The sequence below is a fragment of the Polypterus senegalus genome, chromosome 3 (assembly GCF_016835505.1).
Source record: "Polypterus senegalus isolate Bchr_013 chromosome 3, ASM1683550v1, whole genome shotgun sequence".
In the NCBI taxonomy this organism is placed as follows: Eukaryota; Metazoa; Chordata; class Cladistia; order Polypteriformes; family Polypteridae; genus Polypterus; species Polypterus senegalus.
The window spans coordinates 277783418-277803916 of NC_053156.1; the positions used below are offsets into that span (position 1 = coordinate 277783418).

Here is a 20499-nt window from a genome sequence, read left to right on the forward strand (position 1 = left end):
TCCTTCCATGAAAACCCTAAATACAAAGAGGACTGTTCGGCTTATGTTAGGTAGATTGCCAGAAGGGACTGGGCGGTCTCTTGGTCTGGAACCCCTACAGATTTTATTTTTTTCTCCAGCCTTTGGAGTTTTTTTGTTTTTCTGTCCACCCTGGCCATCGGACCTTACTCTTATTCTATGTTAATTAATGTTGACTTATGTTTATCTTTTATTGTGTCTTCTATTTCTCTATTCATTTTGTAAAGCACTTTGAGCTACATTTTTTTGTATGAATATGTGCTATATAAATAAATGTTGATTGACTGATTGATTGATTGATTAGTGAACAGCTTGCATAGAAGGTAGAAACTTACCATACAATAACATAAAGAGCAGATGGATGTTTAGTTTTTTTATGTATTAATCAGAATTCCTGCCAGATGTCTGAGTTTATTCTAAAGCAGTCACGCACGGACAGTTCACAATAGAAGGGAATCCAGAAGGAAACACCCATAAAAAGGTTAAGATAGGGTTTATAGGACACAACAACACAAAGATGAAGCATTTATCCCTTCCTGTCTGGTTGTCTCAATGCAGTTTCATCTATGGAGTCCTTACATTAGTGTCATTAGTGATTTCAACTTACTCTCCTAGCCCCTGAAAAGATTAAATGTTTCATATGTTATTTTAAATATTGTATTAGCGTGCAACACTGTGATGAGGTTTTGAAAATGTAGCTATTGACTCAGTAGAACAGATCAAAGATCTACATACCTTTTGGGTTCGTGTTTGAAGAAGATGTCAGTTGTGTCACATTTACAGTCAAGTTCTTTTTTTCAGACCAGCCAGCTCTAGTGTTATTCATCTTGTCAGTATGTTTTAAATGGTCTGTTGACTCAAAGTGCCTCAAACTTAAACAGTTGCTCCCCTTTTCCAGTTCCTCAATAAGGCACTCTGCTCTTTGAGAATGAGAGCAATTGGAGGGCTGGACTTTTCTATCTGAGTACAGCAGCACAGTCTTTTGGAATGTCTTGGCCTCTTTCTCCAATTTTAAGAGGGTAGAACTGGTATTAGTTATGAAGCTGCAGTGGCACAATGCAATGGGAGTGTCTGACATCTCTGAAGAACAGACTACAAAATAAAATAATCGAAAGCTGAATGGAAAAGGAAGGTGTGAGACCAGACCCCTACTTCCACAAAACAAATGCATCTCATTTGAATGACAAACAAAGACTTATTAAGCTGTGAGAGCTTAATGGGAAATAGGTAGCAGTAGTCTTCATTGTAGAAAAACATAATAAAAATTAGTTATTCAACAAAAGCAGTTATGTGTTGAATATTTGCTTCTGAAAGAACTGATGTGGAAACATCCACAAAGATGTGAAGCTTTGAAAAGAACTTACTCAAGCAGCCCAGGAACTTTACTGTCCTGCCCAGAATAGCCTCTCCTTAACTCAGCTTGGCCTCAGATACTACCTGCAGACCCCCAAAGCTGGAAGCTGGCAAGACAATTAAAGAAAGCCCCACAAAAGTAGGGATGCCCATAAAACCTCAGCTTGTATTAAAATGACAAACAAAAGGCCCATTATCTTCTTCTTCTTAATTTCCCATTTCTGTGTTGGGTTAATGTGCCTGATCAATCATCTCCATACAGCTCAGTATTTCACCTCCTAACCAATCTTTCAAATATCTTTTCACTAGCTCTCCCTGGCTAACATATGAGTTTTGGGTATCACTAAATTCCATTTTTTAAATCTTTTTCCTTTTTATTTTCAATCCTACATCTTTTTCAGCCCTTTTCTATTCCTTCAACTGCTTCTTTCAATATTCATAACAGAGCAAAGAGGTAAGGAGTTAAAGAAGATCCCTAGTGCAGACCTACTCTAACTAGTATCTTTTCTGTTACATCAACAATGCCTCTTAACTGAGTCCTCACTCCCTCGTAACATATCCTGGTCAATGTCCCGCTATTCTCTGGCACTCGTTTCTCCCTCATGCACCTGCAGACCTCTTGACATTTGCATTCTATCACAAGTCTTTTCCAAATCAATCAACCCCATACTCAAACATCTGTTTTTTTTTTTCTTCAATGCTTCTTTATGAGTTGTCTCGATGTAAAGACTGAATCAGTTATTCCTCTCCCTGTTATAAAACCAAATGGCCCCTTACCTATGGTAGTCTCTCCCTAAACCTTTTTTCTAAAAACGTTCCCTAAATTTTGATTGTGTATGATGTCAGCTTTATCCCTCTGTAGTTTCCACAATCCTGAATATCTCACATCTCCTTACTTAGAGGTACAACCTTACTGTTTCTGCACTACTCTGTTATTCTCTTCTTTTCTTAGCTCTTCTGCATTAGATTCCAAAACACATCTACTCCTTCTTCCCCACTACCACTTGTATTTCATCCAGGCCTTATAACATAGGATATTTATAAATGATATATTTACAAAAAATAGCAAAGTGCATAAAAATGCTCAACAGAGAAAAGAGATGTACAAGTTGTTTCCTAAAATGAATCTCAAGCAAATAATTCCCAAAATGAATTATAAAATCAGAATCCTAAACACAGTGCAAGAAATAATAAAACATCTAATAAATTCAAACAGCAAACAATACTTATAGAACTCCACCAAAAACGAATGATCCCTGACTCCTGAGCCTTTCTCTCAGACTTATATAGACAGAGGGAGGGTTCAGTAGTCATGACGTCAGGGTGTCCTCCTCCCATAAAGAACAAGGAACAGCAGAACATTCAAGGCGACAAAAGGTAATTATACATGTAATAAGATATACATAAAATGTGTCATGTAATAACTGAAACAAAAAAACATAATAATAAACATAAATATACATGAACACACCTAAATTCATAATAGTAAACATGAAGACTTTTGAAGGAAAAATGATGAGCTGCAGTATGGAGTTTACCAGTGTGGAGTATTAATTGTATCATAAATGTTTGGAGTCACCTTTAATAAAGGCATCAGCCAAATAAGTAAATAAGAGTATTAAGATTGAATGAGATACTGTAATCAACCAGAAATTGCCTCAATTTGTCTCACTTACAAGGCACCAGAAGAAGATGTAGAGAAGACAAGTTAAACCATGAGCTCTCACCTGTGACATCATAAAACACACAAAGCATTATAGCACATGCATATATTTGTATGGAGTATACAGAGGAGAAAAATGAGAGAATATTGGGGGCCATAGTAACAGAAGGACCTCCTGACTTCAGACAGGCTATTGCTCTAGAAGATCTGGTAAAGGCAGGGCAGTTGTCTCATTGAATGCTGACGTCACTGGTTGATAATCCTTTTGTTTCTTGAATTTTGCTTATAGTGTTTTCTGTAAAAGAAACACCAAATAAATTTTTAGCATTTTTAGTGTCATAAGGCCGATTTGTTTATTCTTTTCTTTTATACAAGTCCTTGTTCCCTCCTGTAAAGATATGAAACACATACAGTAGATTGGGTTATCCTTGCAAACATAGAAATCCTCGTTTTCAATATATCTGTTGTAAGGTGATATTGATAGGTTGGGTTCAAGTTGCATTGGAAATCACAAATATGTTCTGAGATCTTTCAGGTAGGGAAAGTAAAACTTTCACTTTTTACATACTGTATGTGATCTGCCAAACCACTCGCTGGCATCATGATTAGTGATTACACAATAGCAAAATTCACTTGAAACCTCTAAGTTTAACTACAGTAGGGCAACTTTTGAGCAGACGCAGCAAAGACTAAACAAGATAAACTTGGAAAAACGTTTAAGTGTGGAATCGGTTCAACCTGAAATTTCAAAGCAGTAAGAGATTAAAGGAAACTCCTCAGGGGATGTAATAAAGGAGGGGAAAAAAATGAAGCTGCAAAGCAAAAAAATATTGAATTAACATAAACTTCCCTAATTCATGGTGTTCATTATAAATGTAATGATTTACTTCATGAGGAAGAAGTACATAATTTACAAGAATAGTTACATCATATTTAAAATATTCCAATTTGTGCTTCAAATCAAATATTTAAAATCTAAATATTCTCAATTGTTATAGAAGTACAATTCTAGCTGCCTGGTAAAGGTTACTGAAGCATTCAGGCCTTCACTACCAGAATGTTTAATAGTTTCTTCTGTAATTTTCTTCCTACTTCCAGTGTCATCTCTTCATCTGTTCCTGCTATTAAGATATTGTCACATTTTGGCACAACACGCCAATGTTTTGTACCTGAAAATATTACAGTATAAATGTGTACTGGTCGGCAACTGAGAAAGAAAAAAATCATTGTTAACTGAAATGATTATAAGTATTTAACTCACAATACCAATGATTGTATTTTGTATTAATCATGCTGTAGAGTGCTATATGATTTTTACAAAATACAATCACTGGTATTGTGAGTTTAATACTTATAATCATTTCAGTTAACAATGATTTTTTTCTTTCTCACACTGCACTGCCTTCGTTTGTACCACTGTCTGTTGCTGCACTGTCCTGCACTGTCTGCATATGCTTACACATGTACAGTATACATTTCTGTAGTCCTGTTTTCTGTTTAGCACTGTGATTTTCACTGTGTATTGCACTGACTGTACTATATGGTTGAAAGGACAATAAAAAGCTTATTTTTCACCCTCCGATGCAGATCCTTAGAGGGCTAGATCCCTTTAAAGGATCAAAAAATCAAACATGACACTATTTTCATAATCACTGACCTTGAAATTGTGTAAAACGATTCCCTACATACTGTGTCTTTTTTAACTTCTTGGAGTGATTCTTAGTGGGTCAGGACAACCAGCAAAGTGTCCATATTCGTGATCAGCAACCTCGAAACAGAAAATACAACACTCCACATACCTGTATTACTGATCCCCATTGTTGTAGAAACTAACATCTTAATTAAAGAAAGAAACGTATCTTCTACCTGTTTCATAAAACTTTTTTAAGTCAGTAATCAGGCAGGAGAAAAGCTGTCCATCTGCCACATTTATTACTCTTCAGCACCATTCTCATTACAGCAGTCTGTTACAGCATAGTCAGAATGATCAAAGAAACATGCGGTAAAAGTTGATTTTATAAGCTATGGAAATTAAATAGAGCGTCAATCAGTGCATATATTTATTTTGGTTTGTTCTTTGGTTTACACCTAAATGACTTCAGTAAAATAAAATCCTCTTTTATTATATTTTTATTCTTCCTATATCTTTAGGTTTAGCTATTATCCTTGAAATGTTCTGCTTATGTGACTACTGTCCAGTGTTGCTCACAGGACACCTGATGATCTTAGTTATCTTTTAGTACATTTTGTGTATTACTTCTTTGTCTTTGTTGCTCACTTGACCTTTATCTGCTTTCCTGATAGGCCAGAGCTGTGTCTGCCAGGCAGTGTTGTGCAGTCATTAACGTTTGGACCTCAAGCCCTGAGGTTGTGAGTTTAAGTCCTGCTACTAACACTCGACCTGCCTCTTCTCCAACTGGAAAACAAATTGTATCAGAAATGACATAAGTTGCCTTGAATAAAAATATTAGGTAAATATTAACTCTCTATGCTATTTCTTTCAGATGAATGTTATATTACCTTAAAATTATTCTCTCACACCATCTTTTCAAAAGCTTTGTAAAAAAAGGAGTAAGTTTGACCCCTCGTTTTCCTACTAAGCGATGATCGCCTGGGGTCAGTTGATGTAACATGAACAACTTCAAGCCTTTTAAATTTTAACTGAAGACAAATATTAGTTTATTCTTCATCATAATGGTGTAATTTCCTGAACAAAATACTAAATGTATCCAAAATGGCCTCAAAATGTTGGCTTCTCAGGTCTAGAAAGCCAAAAATAGACAGGAGCCCCAACATTGCTTGATGTTTTTAATAACTAGACATGAAGATGAAATTTATATCATTTGTTGGGGTTTTCTCATAAAAGTGAGTCAGTAACTATATAAGGCATTTAAGATTAATAACACGAGTGCTAATCATATATGTGTAAGAGAGCATGCGAGAAACCATTAAAAAGGATATTAGGGAGGCTAAAATGTAGTTGGAGGAAAGTTAAAGATATATTAAAGAGATTCTTTCAGTATGTTAGTAGGAAGCCAACACGCCAGCGGTTTTTAAAAATTTCATTAATGATATATTTCCAGACTTATTGGGAATTTTACTGTCAGTACTGTGTATAATAATGATTTACTAATATTATCTAATGGTTTTGATGATTTTGTTTGCCATTTTGAGAGGTACTGGAACCACTTTGGAACCACTTTTAAATATTGTTTGACAAACTCAGTAAGCATAATTTACATAAGGACCTTGTAATAATTATTGGGGTATTAAATCTCTCATTTAGTGGCTAAGTAGGCAAACAGCAATCAGCAGCTCTTCATTAGCAAACCCCACAACTGTTAAAGAAAAGTCGAAAGTCACAAACTCAGCACAGAATTCCATGGCAGGCGACAGCAAGACGCCACTCTGTCAAATGAGGTGTGTGGGGCTGAAGGATTTAAGTGATAAACACTAGAGACAAGATTAATAGTTTTGATCCAGCGACCAAAGTAATTCAAATATTGTAATGTTAAAGTGGAGCAGAGTTAAGAATGTGCATTGTTGGAAAAAGGAAACACAGCAAAGCAAATGAAGGCATCTGAGATGCAAACGTGAAAGGCCAAATTCTAAGACTGCATTACTAAAGTCAGAAGATCAATTGTGGCAACAATATTAAAAACAGCCATACGTGCAAGAGAGCTTTGTTTTAGTTTCCTTCTCCTGATCCACATTTGATGTTTTGAAAAGCACACTACAGGAAACTGGTAGTTCTGAGAAAAGTTAACCACAGAAGGTGTATTGGCTGCAGAGAGCAAAACAAAGAGTTTTTAATATTGTATTGTGAGAGCTTGAAATACATAAACTGTAATACTGAGAAGATGTATTATCACTCTCTGGAGCCACCAAAATGGATTTATTTTAGTATACCACAGTTCATGAAATTACATAACCACTTTATTGATGCTTTGCAATTGTTTTTAAGTCCAAAAGACACCTCTGTTAACGTCTAGCTACATAACACTAGGTGACTAAGGGATGTTTTATAGGTAGTACCTAACGTAAAGTGTTACCAAGTATTGAGTTCCACAGTGCATGTATTCCCACAAGAATTTCTCTGCAGTTCCTTTTAAACAGCCACAAAAAATCTGCAATTACATAACCCACTGGAATAAAGGAAAAGGAGCAACAGCAAACTTTACTAAGTTTAATCACATTGACAAGAGGTTTAGATGTGACTCCTATCATCTTAAATGTGACAACCCTCTAATTTGATCAAGAACAAGTCTCTCTCTATATATATATATATATATATATATATATATATATATATATATATATCAATGTGTGTAGATTCTCTATTTCATCTCTCATTTACTGTATACTGATGTCCTGAACATTCCTTTAAGCCTACCTTTCCCACCATCAGGGTTTTTCTTCAGCATCCAAGTTGTTATCCTCAACATTCACCTCTTCTTCTTGCTCCTGTCAAAATCACTGACACCCTCTGATTAATTACTGATTGCTGTTACTGCTCAAGGTAGAATGTGAGCAAATAAACGCTTGTATTCTGCACTTGGTCTCTGTACCACAAGTACATTTCCTGTTACAGCTTTTAATCTTGTGACAGTAGCGCTCTTCGCTTCTCTGCTGGCTGACAACACTGGTGCTAAAAAAAGAATCGTTCTTTGGTCGAATAACAAAGCATTTGATTGCAATCATTTTAGCTATACAGGTATGTGCTGCAATGAGACGTCAAGCAAAATGACACATTTTATTTGCTAACTAAAACATTTACACTGTTTAAGCTTTCGAGGCATTTTTTATTCATAATGCCTAAAACGGTACAACACCCCAGTACTACAGCTATATCAGTTGTAACCTGCTATTATGTGTAAGAGGAGATTTACACAGTGTGATAATTGTGTTGGTTTTATACATGACATAGAGCTATTTAAGATGTGAATAAAAACCTGTTGGCCCAGAATAATACCCCTTTGGAAATGAGAAGAACAACATCTTGGGATTTTAACCCTGTTATGTTTCAACCAAGGTTTATATCCAGGCGCAACTATATTTTCCTTTTTCATATTTTTTCATTTTGTATTTTATATAATAAATACATTAAATTAACACTGCATACAATCAACTGGAACGTATACAACAAAAGGCTTCATAAAACTAGGAAAACAAAAAGGAAAAGAAAAAAAAAATCAGAAAGTTAAAAAATGAAGGCAAGAAAACAGAATTCAACCTCCAATATACAGTATATAATTTTGATTATTGTTATACTATATTTGTAATGCAATTTAATTTAATATTGTTATGTTTATTTGGAATTTAGTTTGTCTGTTTTGTTTTGTTTTATTTAAGTTTTTCTAAATGTGTTCCTTGTGTTTTGTGGATAGTACCCTAAGAGTCAGGGCCACCTTGATGTCACTACTATAGGAACACTCTCAGCCTTTTATTGAGTTCATGAAGAAGGTCCTAGCAGATCATCATTAAAGGTTGTGGAGTGCATATTGTAAATATTGTGTTGTATTGTAGTGTATTTATTCTAGTTTCTGTTATTTTTTGTTTTTTAGTTTTCACATTTTCTTGATTAAAGATTGAACATCTTGGCATTGGATTGTCTTTTTTGGCAAAACCTTTTTACTTACTGTTTGCATTTTATTTCTCTTCCTTTCATCTTTGATCATTTATTTTTTATTTTGGATAAACCATTTCCAGAGATTTTTCATTGGCCTAGTCATCATGTCATAGGTTTTTACAGGTTTCTCTCCCATGGAGTTTATTTGTGTACATTTTACATTTAGTGTGTTCTTGAACTGTTAAAGGCCTGTGCCCCATTTTGTGATGTGGTATGCAGCTGTATTCATATCATCAATACTTTATGAAGGTCTGCATCACATGATTACTTTGATTCAAGCCACGGAAACTGAACACAAGACACAAATGCTTTCTGCTGTTTAGACGAACTGAAATGTACAAATATATTTCATAAATGATTACATCTTCATGGTTTTCCACTAATCACAAGAGCCTCAATGAACCAGAATCTGTCTGACTTCCTATATTCAATCGTTGTTCATTATGATCAGGTGGTAAATGAGGTTTGCTTATACAGTAATAGTATCAAATTATGTGACAAATATTTGTGCACACTAGAAATAGAGAAAACCTAATTTAATTTGTGTCTTCACTATTTAATGCTCTGCATGAAATCCATTTTTCATGTTTTCAAACGATAGGCAGGGTGGCACGGTGCCACAGTGGTAGCACTTCTGCCTCACAGTAAGGAGACCTGGGTTCGCTTCCGGGTCCTCCCTCTGTGGAGTTTGCATGTTCTCCCCATATCTAAGTGGGTTTCCTCCGGGTGCTCCAGTTTCCTCCCACAGTCCAAAGACATGCAGGTTAAGTGCATTGGCGATCCTTAATTGTCCCTAGTGTGTGTTTGAGGTGTGTGTGCATCATTGCATTGACACAATTTGTTTGTACAGACTGTCACACATGTTCGAATAGGAGGGAGCTGATTGGACCAAGTAGAGGTAATTACCCACCAGGCCAGTTAGTGACAAGGTGCAATAAACCTACATCTGTTATCTCTGCAGGCCAAATACAGGAAAACCTACCTGATTCAACATCAACGACATCACTTTTGGCTCCAGCGCCCACACTGATGTCACTTCCAGTTTCGGCTTATAAAGCAGCCATCTTTTTCCTTACCAATCAGTTCAATCTTGGAACTCAACCGAACATTACTGCTTACTTTCAAATAACCATTTGCAGCCATGTACAATATACGGGTGGCTGCCCCATCTTTTTTTGTGTGTGTTGAGACTGGTTCTTTCACAGTGATGTAGTCAGCAGGATCATGGCTTCTTTTTGGAACTGGAAGCCCACCCAGAAAAAAGTCTCAACACACACCCCTTTCAACCAACTGAAGATCAGTCAGGTAGGAGAGTACTGTGCCCTTGTTGCCGAGCTGGAGTCCGACGGTGTGTGTCCAGGGAATCTAGAGCATGTTCCAACCCTGAAATCTCTAGAGAGAACCTGGGAATGTAGGTTGGGGACCAACAGGCGAGGGCCGCGTTCAGAAAGGAACACAGAGAAGACTTATCATTGGCTCCTGAGGATGGGGAACAAACCCAAAAGTCCCACAAAGGTAAAAACATTTGAGAAAGCTGGAGGTGCCTTAGGTTAGCAGGCGAGGGAAATAATGACCTGGGAATTTAACCCAGAAAAATCCCTCCAGGACCAGGCGTTTACCCTTTGGCACAAAATTGGATGTTGGCTAAGGCCAAACAAAGGGAATGCATGACGAATAGTAGAACAGATAACCTGTATATTATATATATATACACCTAAACTAACCCAGCTGACCTGGAGACAGCTTTATATTAGCATGATTTCTCTGTTAGGGGTCATTAAAACCCTTAGGGCAGAAACCTACTTGGGAGATCCAGAACAGAATCCCTGTGAACCTAGATGGAGTTGAGTCCTTGATTCAGAGTCCTACTCTTACATTGTGGAACATGCTTTGGTGAACTCTGATGAATGACGGAGCTTTCTGCAAGGTGACAAAGGGGTCTGCAAAGAGACATGGGGGTGGGTCAGTGTGCTCTTGCTAATCCTCTGGCTTTTTCGTATACAGAAGAAGCACTAGTCAATGGCCACAAAGTAGCGTCTATATTTGATTCTGGCAGTAACATTTGCATTGTTGCTTGCTATTTAGTATTGCTATGACAATGGTTAAAAGTAAAGACCAGGGTAACCTGTATTCACGGGGACATCCAATCTTATGAGTCTGCCATCTGTTTCATCTGCCAAGACGGCATCTTGAAGAAAATGGTGGTGGCAGTACTTGAAAATCCTTCATTTCCCATGACACTGAGATTGGTCAGGCAACAACTGCAGTATAATATTAGCTATTCCCACAAAGGCACTAGGTCATGTCATGGATGCTGATACCGCGTCCTCAGCTACCTTCACGCTGTGTTCACAGCAGGAAGAGGGTCCGAATTCAGTCTCTGACAGTGAAGTGGAAATGGCCGGGCCGTCGCAATACTACACGTCATCTTCAAGCACTGCTCAGGCTCAGACTGAAACCATGCCCCTTGAGGTCAGATCTGATCCACTCAGCTTTCTGCAGTTTCAGTTTAGGCAGACCCTGGCTTCATTTAAAAGGGAGCAATTGAATGATGACTCCCTTAAATTTGAAAAAAAATGCAGTGATTCTGATCGATGCCATGCAACAGGGTCCCCACTTTGTGTTAAATAATGACATTCTGTATCAGGTGGCAGAACACCAGGGGGAGGTATGGTTCCTGTTATAAGTTCCACAGACTTACCGATGAAAAGTCTGTAAACTGGCTCATACCCATCTGGGAGCCCATCTCGGTCCCAAGAAAACATTAGAGTGGTTCAAGCTCCGATTTTTTCGGCCCGGGATTAATAAGGAGGTCAGCCGCTATTGCATGTCCTGTCCAAAGTGTCAGTTGCGGCAGTTTCCTATTAGGAACCATGCTTCTCTAGTCCCAATACCCTTAATTGATGTCCCCTTTGAGAGAATGGGGGTCGACCTGGTGGGACCCCTAGAGCACTCAGCCAAGGGTCATAAATATACAATGGTCATGGTGGATTATGCTACCTGATATCTTGAAGCTGTTCCCATGCTCTCAGCTGTTGCATGGGAGTCAGTAAGAGTCTTTGCGCGAGTCGGCATCTCTAAAGAAATCCTGATAGAACTAGGGTCGCCCTTTACCTCGGAGCCTTCACGGAGACAGCTACGTTACTTAAAATAAAACATTTAAAGACCTGGATATATCATCCTCAAACCGATGGTCTAGTCAAGAAATTTAAACAAACTCTCAAACAGATGCTACATAAGGTACTCAATGAGGATGGAAGCAACCAGGATTAGCTCCTCCCCCTCGTCCTTTTGGCATATTGAAAAGTCCCACAAGCCTCCACAGGATTCTCATGCTTTAAATTACTGTATGGACGTCAACCCTGAGGCATATTGGATATATTAAAAGAAGGTTGGGAGTAGAAGGCCCTTCCCTCTACAAATATACTTGAATCTATCACGCAATTACGTGATAGATTTGAAAAAATTAGATCTATTCTAAAATCTCACATGGAGAAGGCACAAGAAGCCCAAGTCCATTGTTATAATTGTGGTACATCTCTTCGGGAGTTCCACACGGGGGATCGGGTCATGGTATTGGTTCCTACCTCACACTCTAAATTACTGGCACATTGGCAAGGCCCATACGAGGTTAAGGAGAGGAAGGGGCTGGTCAATTATTTGGTTAAACAACCAAATTGTCAACCTAGTGAGTAGATTTATCACATTAAACTGCTGAAACTGTGGAAGGGAAGGGACCCTGATCCCTCCTCCTGAGAGCCCCACTCACTCTTCGCTCATAAATTAACCCTTAACTTTGGTGATAATTTGACTCGCCTACAAAAACAAGAGCTTCAGGCAGTTATCCTGCCTGTCCCAGAGGTAGTAAGTGAAAAATCTGGACGAACCTCCCTGGTTGCGCATAACATAATAGTCTGAGAACGCCCATATCGACTTCCCAAAGCAAAAAAGGCAGAAGTGAAGCTGTAGATCAAACGAATGCTGGATCTAGGTATGATAGAGAAAACTAGTCCTTGGTCCAGTCCTATCATTTTCAACGGAAAGCCTGACGGGAGTTGGAGGTTTTGCAATGACTTCCATCGGCTTAAGTCTCCCAATTTGATGCATATCCGATGACCTCCTCGAGCGACTAGGACAAGCCAAATGTTTGACTACCATAGATATGACAAAGGGGTACTGGCAGGTTCTCTTAACGGACTCTGCTAAGGAAAACACAGCGTTTAGTACTCCTAACAGACACTAGCAGTATCGTGTTCTTCGATTTGGATTACATGTTACGCCTGTGACCTTTCAACTTCTGGTGGACAAAGGCCATGTCACATACGTACGATTAGGAAGGAGCTGTTTGGACCAAGTAGAGGTAATTACTCACCAGGCCAGGGGGTGGTGGGGTGCACTAAACCTACCTCTGTTATCTCTGCAGTTCAAATACAGGAAAAAATACCCGATTCAACATCAACGAAGCCTTTTCTAGTTTTCTGGCACTCAGAATGACGTCACTTCTGGTTCCGGCACCCAGAACAACGTCGTTTCTGGTTTCAACCCTAGATGACATCAATTCCGGTTTCGGCTTATAAGGCCACCATCTTTTTCATTACCAGTCAGTTCAATCTTGGAACTCAACAGAGCATTACTGCTAACTTTCAAATAACCATTTGCAGCCAGGTACAAAATATGGGTGGCTGACCCATTCTTTTTTCGTGTGTTGAGACTGGTTCTTTCACAAGACACAATTCTCAAATGACTCAGATAAGCCAATAAGAAGAGATTATCCTTTTATCATTTATCATATTTACCAATATACATTTCTCATTCATTTGAGCACAATGGGTCATTGAGTAAACCATTGCATGCTAAATATAATGTACAATGAGCAGTGTATTCATTCAGAAGGTATTTAAGAATAACAACCACCTTCCCATTCTACATGTGCAATTCATGGCTAAATGTAACCAATTACTAAGTACAAGCCTTTATAAAGTCTATCTCAGTGTTGCTGCAGGAAAACATTGGAGCAAGCAGCAAATGTAAGAGCAAGAGCAAAAGGTAGAGGTGTCAGAATGCGTGTTGGAGGAGAGAGGGGATGAGAAAGAGGCAGGGAGAGTCAAAGGTGACTAAACATATCAAAGGAGATCAGGGCCACCATTATTGACCATGTAATAATCCATGGGCTAAGCATGGTTGGGCGAAGGGTCCAGCCGCACGTTAGTGGCATCCATTATATGAATGTTCAGAAATGAAAACCGGTATATACAGTATATACTCACGTATAAGTTGGGACTTACAACCTGATGCAACACTTAGTTACCACCAGTGGCGAAGGTGGCGACTCTCATCACCACTTCATGTGAATGTGTGTTCCTTCAGACATACGCTATTATCATTATCATGTCATCTCTCCTGGCAGGGAGTCCCTCAAGGATCTGTCCTTGAACCATAACTTTTTCATATTTTTTTAATCACATTGAATTTGGTACAGTTAGTACACTTGTGAAATTTGCAGATGACATTACAATTGGTGGGATGGTAAACACAGAAAAAGAATTCAAAAAGACCTGAACAAGCTTCAGAACTAGATGAACACTTGGAAAATTGAGTATAAAGTGCAACAAGCGGGGAAAAGCAACATCAATTATAAATACAAGATAGGAGACAATGTCATTCAGTAATCCACTTCTGAAAATGATTTAGGAGCTTATGTTGACAACATTTTCATTGACTAAGTGATGCAGAGAAACAGATAAAAAGGCAAACAAAATGTTAAGTTAAATAATAAAAACTCTTGAATTTAAGCCAAAGGATGTTAAGTACACACTATATAATGCATTAGTGAGACCACAAATGGAGTATTCTGTGCAGTTCTTGTCATTGTGCTGCAAGAAAGACATAACAGCACTTGAAGCTGTGCAGAGAACAACCTGGTGCATCCCAGGACTAAAGGTCATTTTCTACTGTGACAGGCTCAGAGATTTAAACCTGTTCAGTCTCGAGCAGAGGAGACCTCATCCAGGTATTTAAAATTCTCAAAACCAATGATAAACTAAATACAGCAATATCCTTTCAGCTTTGTGAATCATGAGCTTGAGGATATCAGTGGAAATTAATGGGAAGTGCATGTAAGACTGAAGCCTGGTAGCACTTCTTTACACAGAGTTGTGGTAGTCTGTAACAAAATACAGAGGCATGGAGACAAAGCAGAAATCTTGACAACCTTTAACAAGACTATGGATGAGATATTGGGAGAGCTTACACTTAGATCCATAAGTATTTGGACAGTGACACAATTTTCATAATTTTGTCTCAGTACACCACCACAATAGATTTGAATATTAAGCAGTCATTACATGATTAAAGTGTAGACTTTCAGCTTTAATTTAAGGGGTTTAATGTTAATATCATATGATAGGAATGATAACAATTTCTGCACATGGTCCCCTCATTTTCTGAATCTGAAAAGTGTTTTGGACAAACTATCATAATCATGAAAATAACAATTATTTTCAATATTTGGTTGAAAATCCTTTACAGTTAATTACTGCATGAAGTCTGAAACCCATGGCCACCTCCAAGTGCTGGGTTTCCATCCTTCTGTTGCTTTGTCAGGGCTTGTCTTCAGGTGGATCATGCTGTCCAACACCATTGACTTAAACATAGATTTTAACTGCCACTCAGATATTTCTTCCAAAAAAGAAGGCATTGAATTTTTTGATAGCAGTGGGCAGAAAAGACCCCCCAGAGGCCCTTCTTAGCACAGCATGGTGGATTGACCCTGTGATCAAAAGTGCTACAACAGAGCACCTATTGGAAGGAATGGAGGATATTTTTCATGATGGCATTCAGTTTTGTCACCATCTTCTTTTACACAACAGCTTCCAGTATCTAGGGAAATGGATAGTAGGCCAAAGAAAGTAGTTTCTTTAGGAGACAACATACTGACCACTATGGACTGATAGAACATTTACGGCAGCTTGCTGCATCCATCAAAAGATTTGAGTCTCCTTAGGAAGTACAGTCTAGTTTGTATCCAGCGACACTGTGTCGTCAGGCCAGTTTGAGGTTTAAGTGGACCCCTAGGTACTTGTGGCTTTGCACCACTTCAACATCCTCCCCCTGAATAGTGACTGGTGCAGATGCTCCTTGGCATTTCATGTTCAGCGGCAGTTTGTTGTCCCTGCACCACAACACAAAGTCCTCCACAATCTTCCTTTACTCTGAGTCTTCTCTATTATTAATGCAGCCTATAATGGAGGAGTCATCTGAAATTTCTGTAGATGGGAAGGACTGGTGTTCTACTGGAAGTCTGTTGTATAGCGGGAGGGAGACAGGATAGTTCCCTGTTGTGCTCCACCATTTCTGATACACAGTCCCTCAGCCTCACAATCTGCTATCTCTTGGTCAGGTAGGTCCATGATCCAGGAGATTGTGGGGGGCATCGGGATGCAGAGCCTTGAGCTTTTATCCACAGACAAAGAGGCAGGATGGTGTTGAAAGCACTGGAAAAATCAAAGAATATTATGCTGACTGTGGAGCCGGCTTTGTTGAAGTGGGAGTAGGTGTAGATGAGCATGTTCTCCACACCTACCAAGCTGCAGAGGATCCAGATGTTCTGAAATCAGGGGCTGTAGCTGTTTTAGGACCTTCCTCACATAGTTTTTTATGATATATGAAGTAAGAGCAACTGGTTTATAGTCCATGGGATTACTGGAATGCTCTAACTACATGTTAAATACATGTCTTTATCTATAAGATATTGAAAAATACTACTAAAACATGTATTTTATTTATGTATCCTACTAACATATGTAACTACATTTTATTATCACTGTTAGTTTTGTATTTTATTCATGATTGCAAAAATCTTTTATAAATAACATATATCTATCTTTTTGATGGAGCAAATAAACAAAAATAAAAAGTCTCTGCATGAAGCAGAATGTTCAACCATGTGTACATTTTCTAACTTGTTGTAACAAGGAGACTAAAATGCCCAGAGTATTTCAGGTGAGGCCTTACCAGTGTGTTATAAAGTTTCACCTCCCTAGTCTTGTACTCCACATGTCAGGACACTATATAACTTACCATTCTGTGAGCCGTCTTGATGGCTTCTGTACACTGTCTGGATATACAGTGGATATTGAAAAGTATCCCCCCTTCAAAATATTCACATTTTGTTGCTTTACAGCTTGAAAGCCATACACACAAATAAATATATTTTTCTAGTTGTATTTATTCAATGCAACTTATAGCTGCCAAGTGAAAGATATAATAGTAACAGTTCAGGGAAATAAAATAAAATAAAAAAACAGAATCACTGAGATGGTTAAAGGGTTACCTCTGATTACAGCCATGAGTCTGTTGGGCTGTTTCTCTCCCAACGTTGTCCATTCATCTTTACAGAAGTTTGGTTTCTGACGAGGCCATGCAATGACATTCACCTTTTTCTTCTTCGGCCACAATGTGGTCAACTTTGTCTAATAAAGCAGGAGGCACTAGCTCCCTGGCTGGAACAAGTTCTTTTTTAATTGCTGAGTCTTAAGTAACCCGAAACTATATAGATATAATATTAAAAGGCGATACCCCTCCCATAGTGATACAGCGGTAAAAAATCGCATAAGAGAAAGTACGCGGCATAACAGACGAGGAAGCCATAGCCAGACTATTATCGAAGTGGGATCTCTATGTATACAGTCTGCCATTTTCGTCGCTGCACTGGAAGGTTTTTCAGGATCGGATGACGTTATCTCCCATTCGTCCATTGGCTTCAAAGGTGTGCCAGGCAATGTTCCAAGGCTTTATACTCTTTTTCCATGTGCAGGCTCTTACTTAGGTAAAATCATGCCATTCCAAACAAGGCAAAGAGAAGATCCAATATCATGCTGACTCTGTGACACAGAAATAGTGCACATTGCCCATTTGTCTTTGTCTATCTTGTCCTATGCTTGGCCTAGCAGTTCTAAATGCTGAGACCCTTTGTACTAAATCAGGCTCAGCTGTGCATGTAGAAAGAAAAGAAAAGCAGATTTCAAATATTTGCAAAGAGCACAGTGACATTAAACGTATATTCTGATTACACTTTGCTGTGTGCTTCGGGTCACAGTAATGTTGGAAGCTGAACCTTCTTCCCATTTACAACTTTTCGGAAGAGGACAGCAGGTTTTCCTCAAGAACTTTACATTATTTTCTCCATCTGTTTTTCCTTCTGTCTTAAAGTGCCCCAATCCTTGCTACAGAGAAACACCCCCAGAACAGGATGGTGCCACTTCCATGCTTTATTCTAGGTATGGTGTTCTTTGGATGGTGGGCTGTATTGGCTTTCATTTAGAAATTTGGTGTTGAGTTTAAATAGTTTGATTTTGGTCTCATATGACAATAACACCACCAAGCTACATTTTGGCAAAACTCAATGGAGACTTAATGTGGCCTTTCTTGAGGAGTGGGTTTTTTTCTTGCCACCCTCCCATATAAGCCACATTTGTGGAGCATTTGGGATATCGCTGTTACATGACCACTCTTTGCCAAAAATTTCTATAACTGCTTCAGAGTTGCTATTGGCCTCTTGGTTGCCTCTCTGACCAGTTTCCTCTTCGCTCTTCCATTGAGTTTGGAGGGATGGCCTGATCCAGTAAGGGTCCTAGTAGTACCAAACGCCTTCCACTTCTTCATCATGGACTTTACTGTGTGCTCCTAGGGACTGATAAAGCCTTTGAGATCTTTTTATATTCACCTCCTGACTTGTGTCTGTCCACAACTTTATCCTGAGATCTCCTCACAATACTTTGCCCTCCATAATTGATTGTTTGCTTTCAGTTGCACTTCCAAGCACTGGAACTCTCCAGGAATAGCTGAATGAATCAGAATGATTACAGCTGAGCAGAGGTGTGAAGCTTGGTGTGCAATGGAGAAGGTGATTAGTGACACCTGATTGAGTTTACTAGTATTTTCTAGGAGGGGGTTATCCTTTAACCATCTCAGTTATTCTGTTTTTATTTTTTTTTTCTGAACTTTTATATCATTCACTTGAACGTTATAAGTTGCATTGAGTAAATACAGCCAGAGAAATAGTGCAGGAGATCCTCTTATCTATGTTTTTTAAAAGTCCACCAAATTCAATTCCTGTTCTTTTCCACACAGCCCAAAAGCCCAATTACTGGGAAGACAAATCTGCAGCCATTCTAGCAGATGTGAATTGAAAATGCCTGGCAGAAGAGAAGAGACATGACAATGATCTGGATGTGAAAGTATTTATAGTTGCTTGCCATTCAGTCCAACGCTCTTAAGTCATACTACTTAAAACTTCAGTGATTTGCTACCCAGGTACTAACACCACAATTTAATTTTTTTGCCAAAATGAGCCTTTTGTATAAAACACATACATTAAAAAATGTTCAGTATATAAAATAAAAACTAAGTTTTAGAGGGGGGAACACTCCAAGATAAGAGGGGCTTACTGCTGTAGGTCTAGTAGGGCTTACTACACTGTGGTGCCCAAAGTTAAAAAATGTTAAAAAAAAAAAAGGGATTAAAATATATAATGTTGTATTTTTTTATCCTATAGCAGGAAAACTGCTTTTTTTTGTAGCTAGCTTACTTACACCATTATTTGTCATTTTATATGACCTCCAAATCAACCAGTAGCTTTACAACTGCAACTGCAACTGCTATTTACAATAACATAACACTGTCAGACGAACAATCCAATTCAGCATTGTGGCACCCATCCTGGCAACACTGAGCACAGGTCAAAATACACATAAGGATGAATGATACTCAGAGTGTAAAGTTGTTTTAAGTGTTTAGTGCCCATAAATATAACTCATCTTTCTCATCAAAAAATGTTGAAACAGACTCATACAGTATAATCATTTAATCCACTTTCCACAAATGACTACATAAATAAAATTTTAATTAGAAACACTCAACTTGGAAATTCAATCCAAAAAAGTAATAAGTAAGTCTAATAAAATCCTATGGAAAAAAATCACCTGCATTTTGTAGAAAAAAGTACATTTATTATGCTTATTCTATTCATGTGCATAGTAACCAATAAGTACATAAAACTTGTCTTAAACGTTCCCCTTCTAAGTATACAAGCCCTCAGTGTATGATTACCTATAATATATTGTAATATATTGTGAGTGGAGAAAACATCATACCCACTGATAGAGGACTGGTTTTGCTCCTGTATGAGGCGTATGATTTTAATTATAATAAAGTACCATCCTCAATCAAACTGCTGACAATGGTAGTCGGTTAACAAGAAGGAAGTGCTGTGGAACAACTAAATTAAAGTTTTAAACTCACTGCTCAAAGGTATGGAACCTGCTCTTGTTCCTTCTTCCAAGCTGAGATGTCAGTGAGATGTGCTGAGATTCTAGCTGAGACCGTGTGGTCCTCCATAGGAAACAAAGGGGACAGCTGAGTACTTTTGGCATACCAGTGATATGAGAAGCCATGGCAGTTAATAATAAGACTTAGTATGAAGGTGTGTAACAAGAAGTGGAAAGGACCCACCACCAATCCTTAGGGCACCCCTGTGCTTATGTGATGCAATTTTAACACCTCTCCCCTCCAAGACATCTAATGGGAAAGGAGCATGGAAGCTCAACCCTGTAGGGGCCTGTGAAGTCCTGGATGTCAGCACTTGAAGGAATACCAGGGACACCTGGCGTGCTTCCAGGTGCTCATGCGGCACTTCTGCCATACCAGGAAGTGCCGCAGGAAGCTCGTCAGGAGGCACCTGGAGCACGTCCAGGTGGACATAAAAGGGACTGCCTCCCTCCATTCATCAGTTGGAGTTAGGTGGAAGAGGATGAAGCTCGGAGGAGAAGGGTGGAGA

At 38.5% G+C, this 20499-nt stretch overlaps 1 protein-coding gene across 2 annotated transcripts in view; it reads right to left on the reverse strand.

The window, feature by feature from the left end:
* Positions 1–7655, reverse strand: part of LOC120526208 (V-set domain containing T-cell activation inhibitor 1-like) — a 33261-nt gene extending 25606 nt beyond the window's left edge. For both annotated transcript variants that reach the window (XM_039749248.1, XM_039749247.1), the window contains exons 1-3: positions 7428–7655; positions 3099–3329; positions 754–1110 (exon numbers count right to left, since the gene is read on the reverse strand). In XM_039749248.1, coding sequence (XP_039605182.1) covers positions 754–1110; positions 3099–3192 — 451 coding nt within the window. In that variant the 5' untranslated portion in view covers positions 3193–3329; positions 7428–7655. The remainder of the gene's footprint in view (positions 1–753; positions 1111–3098; positions 3330–7427) is intronic.
* Positions 7656–20499: the final 12844 nt, after the last annotated feature.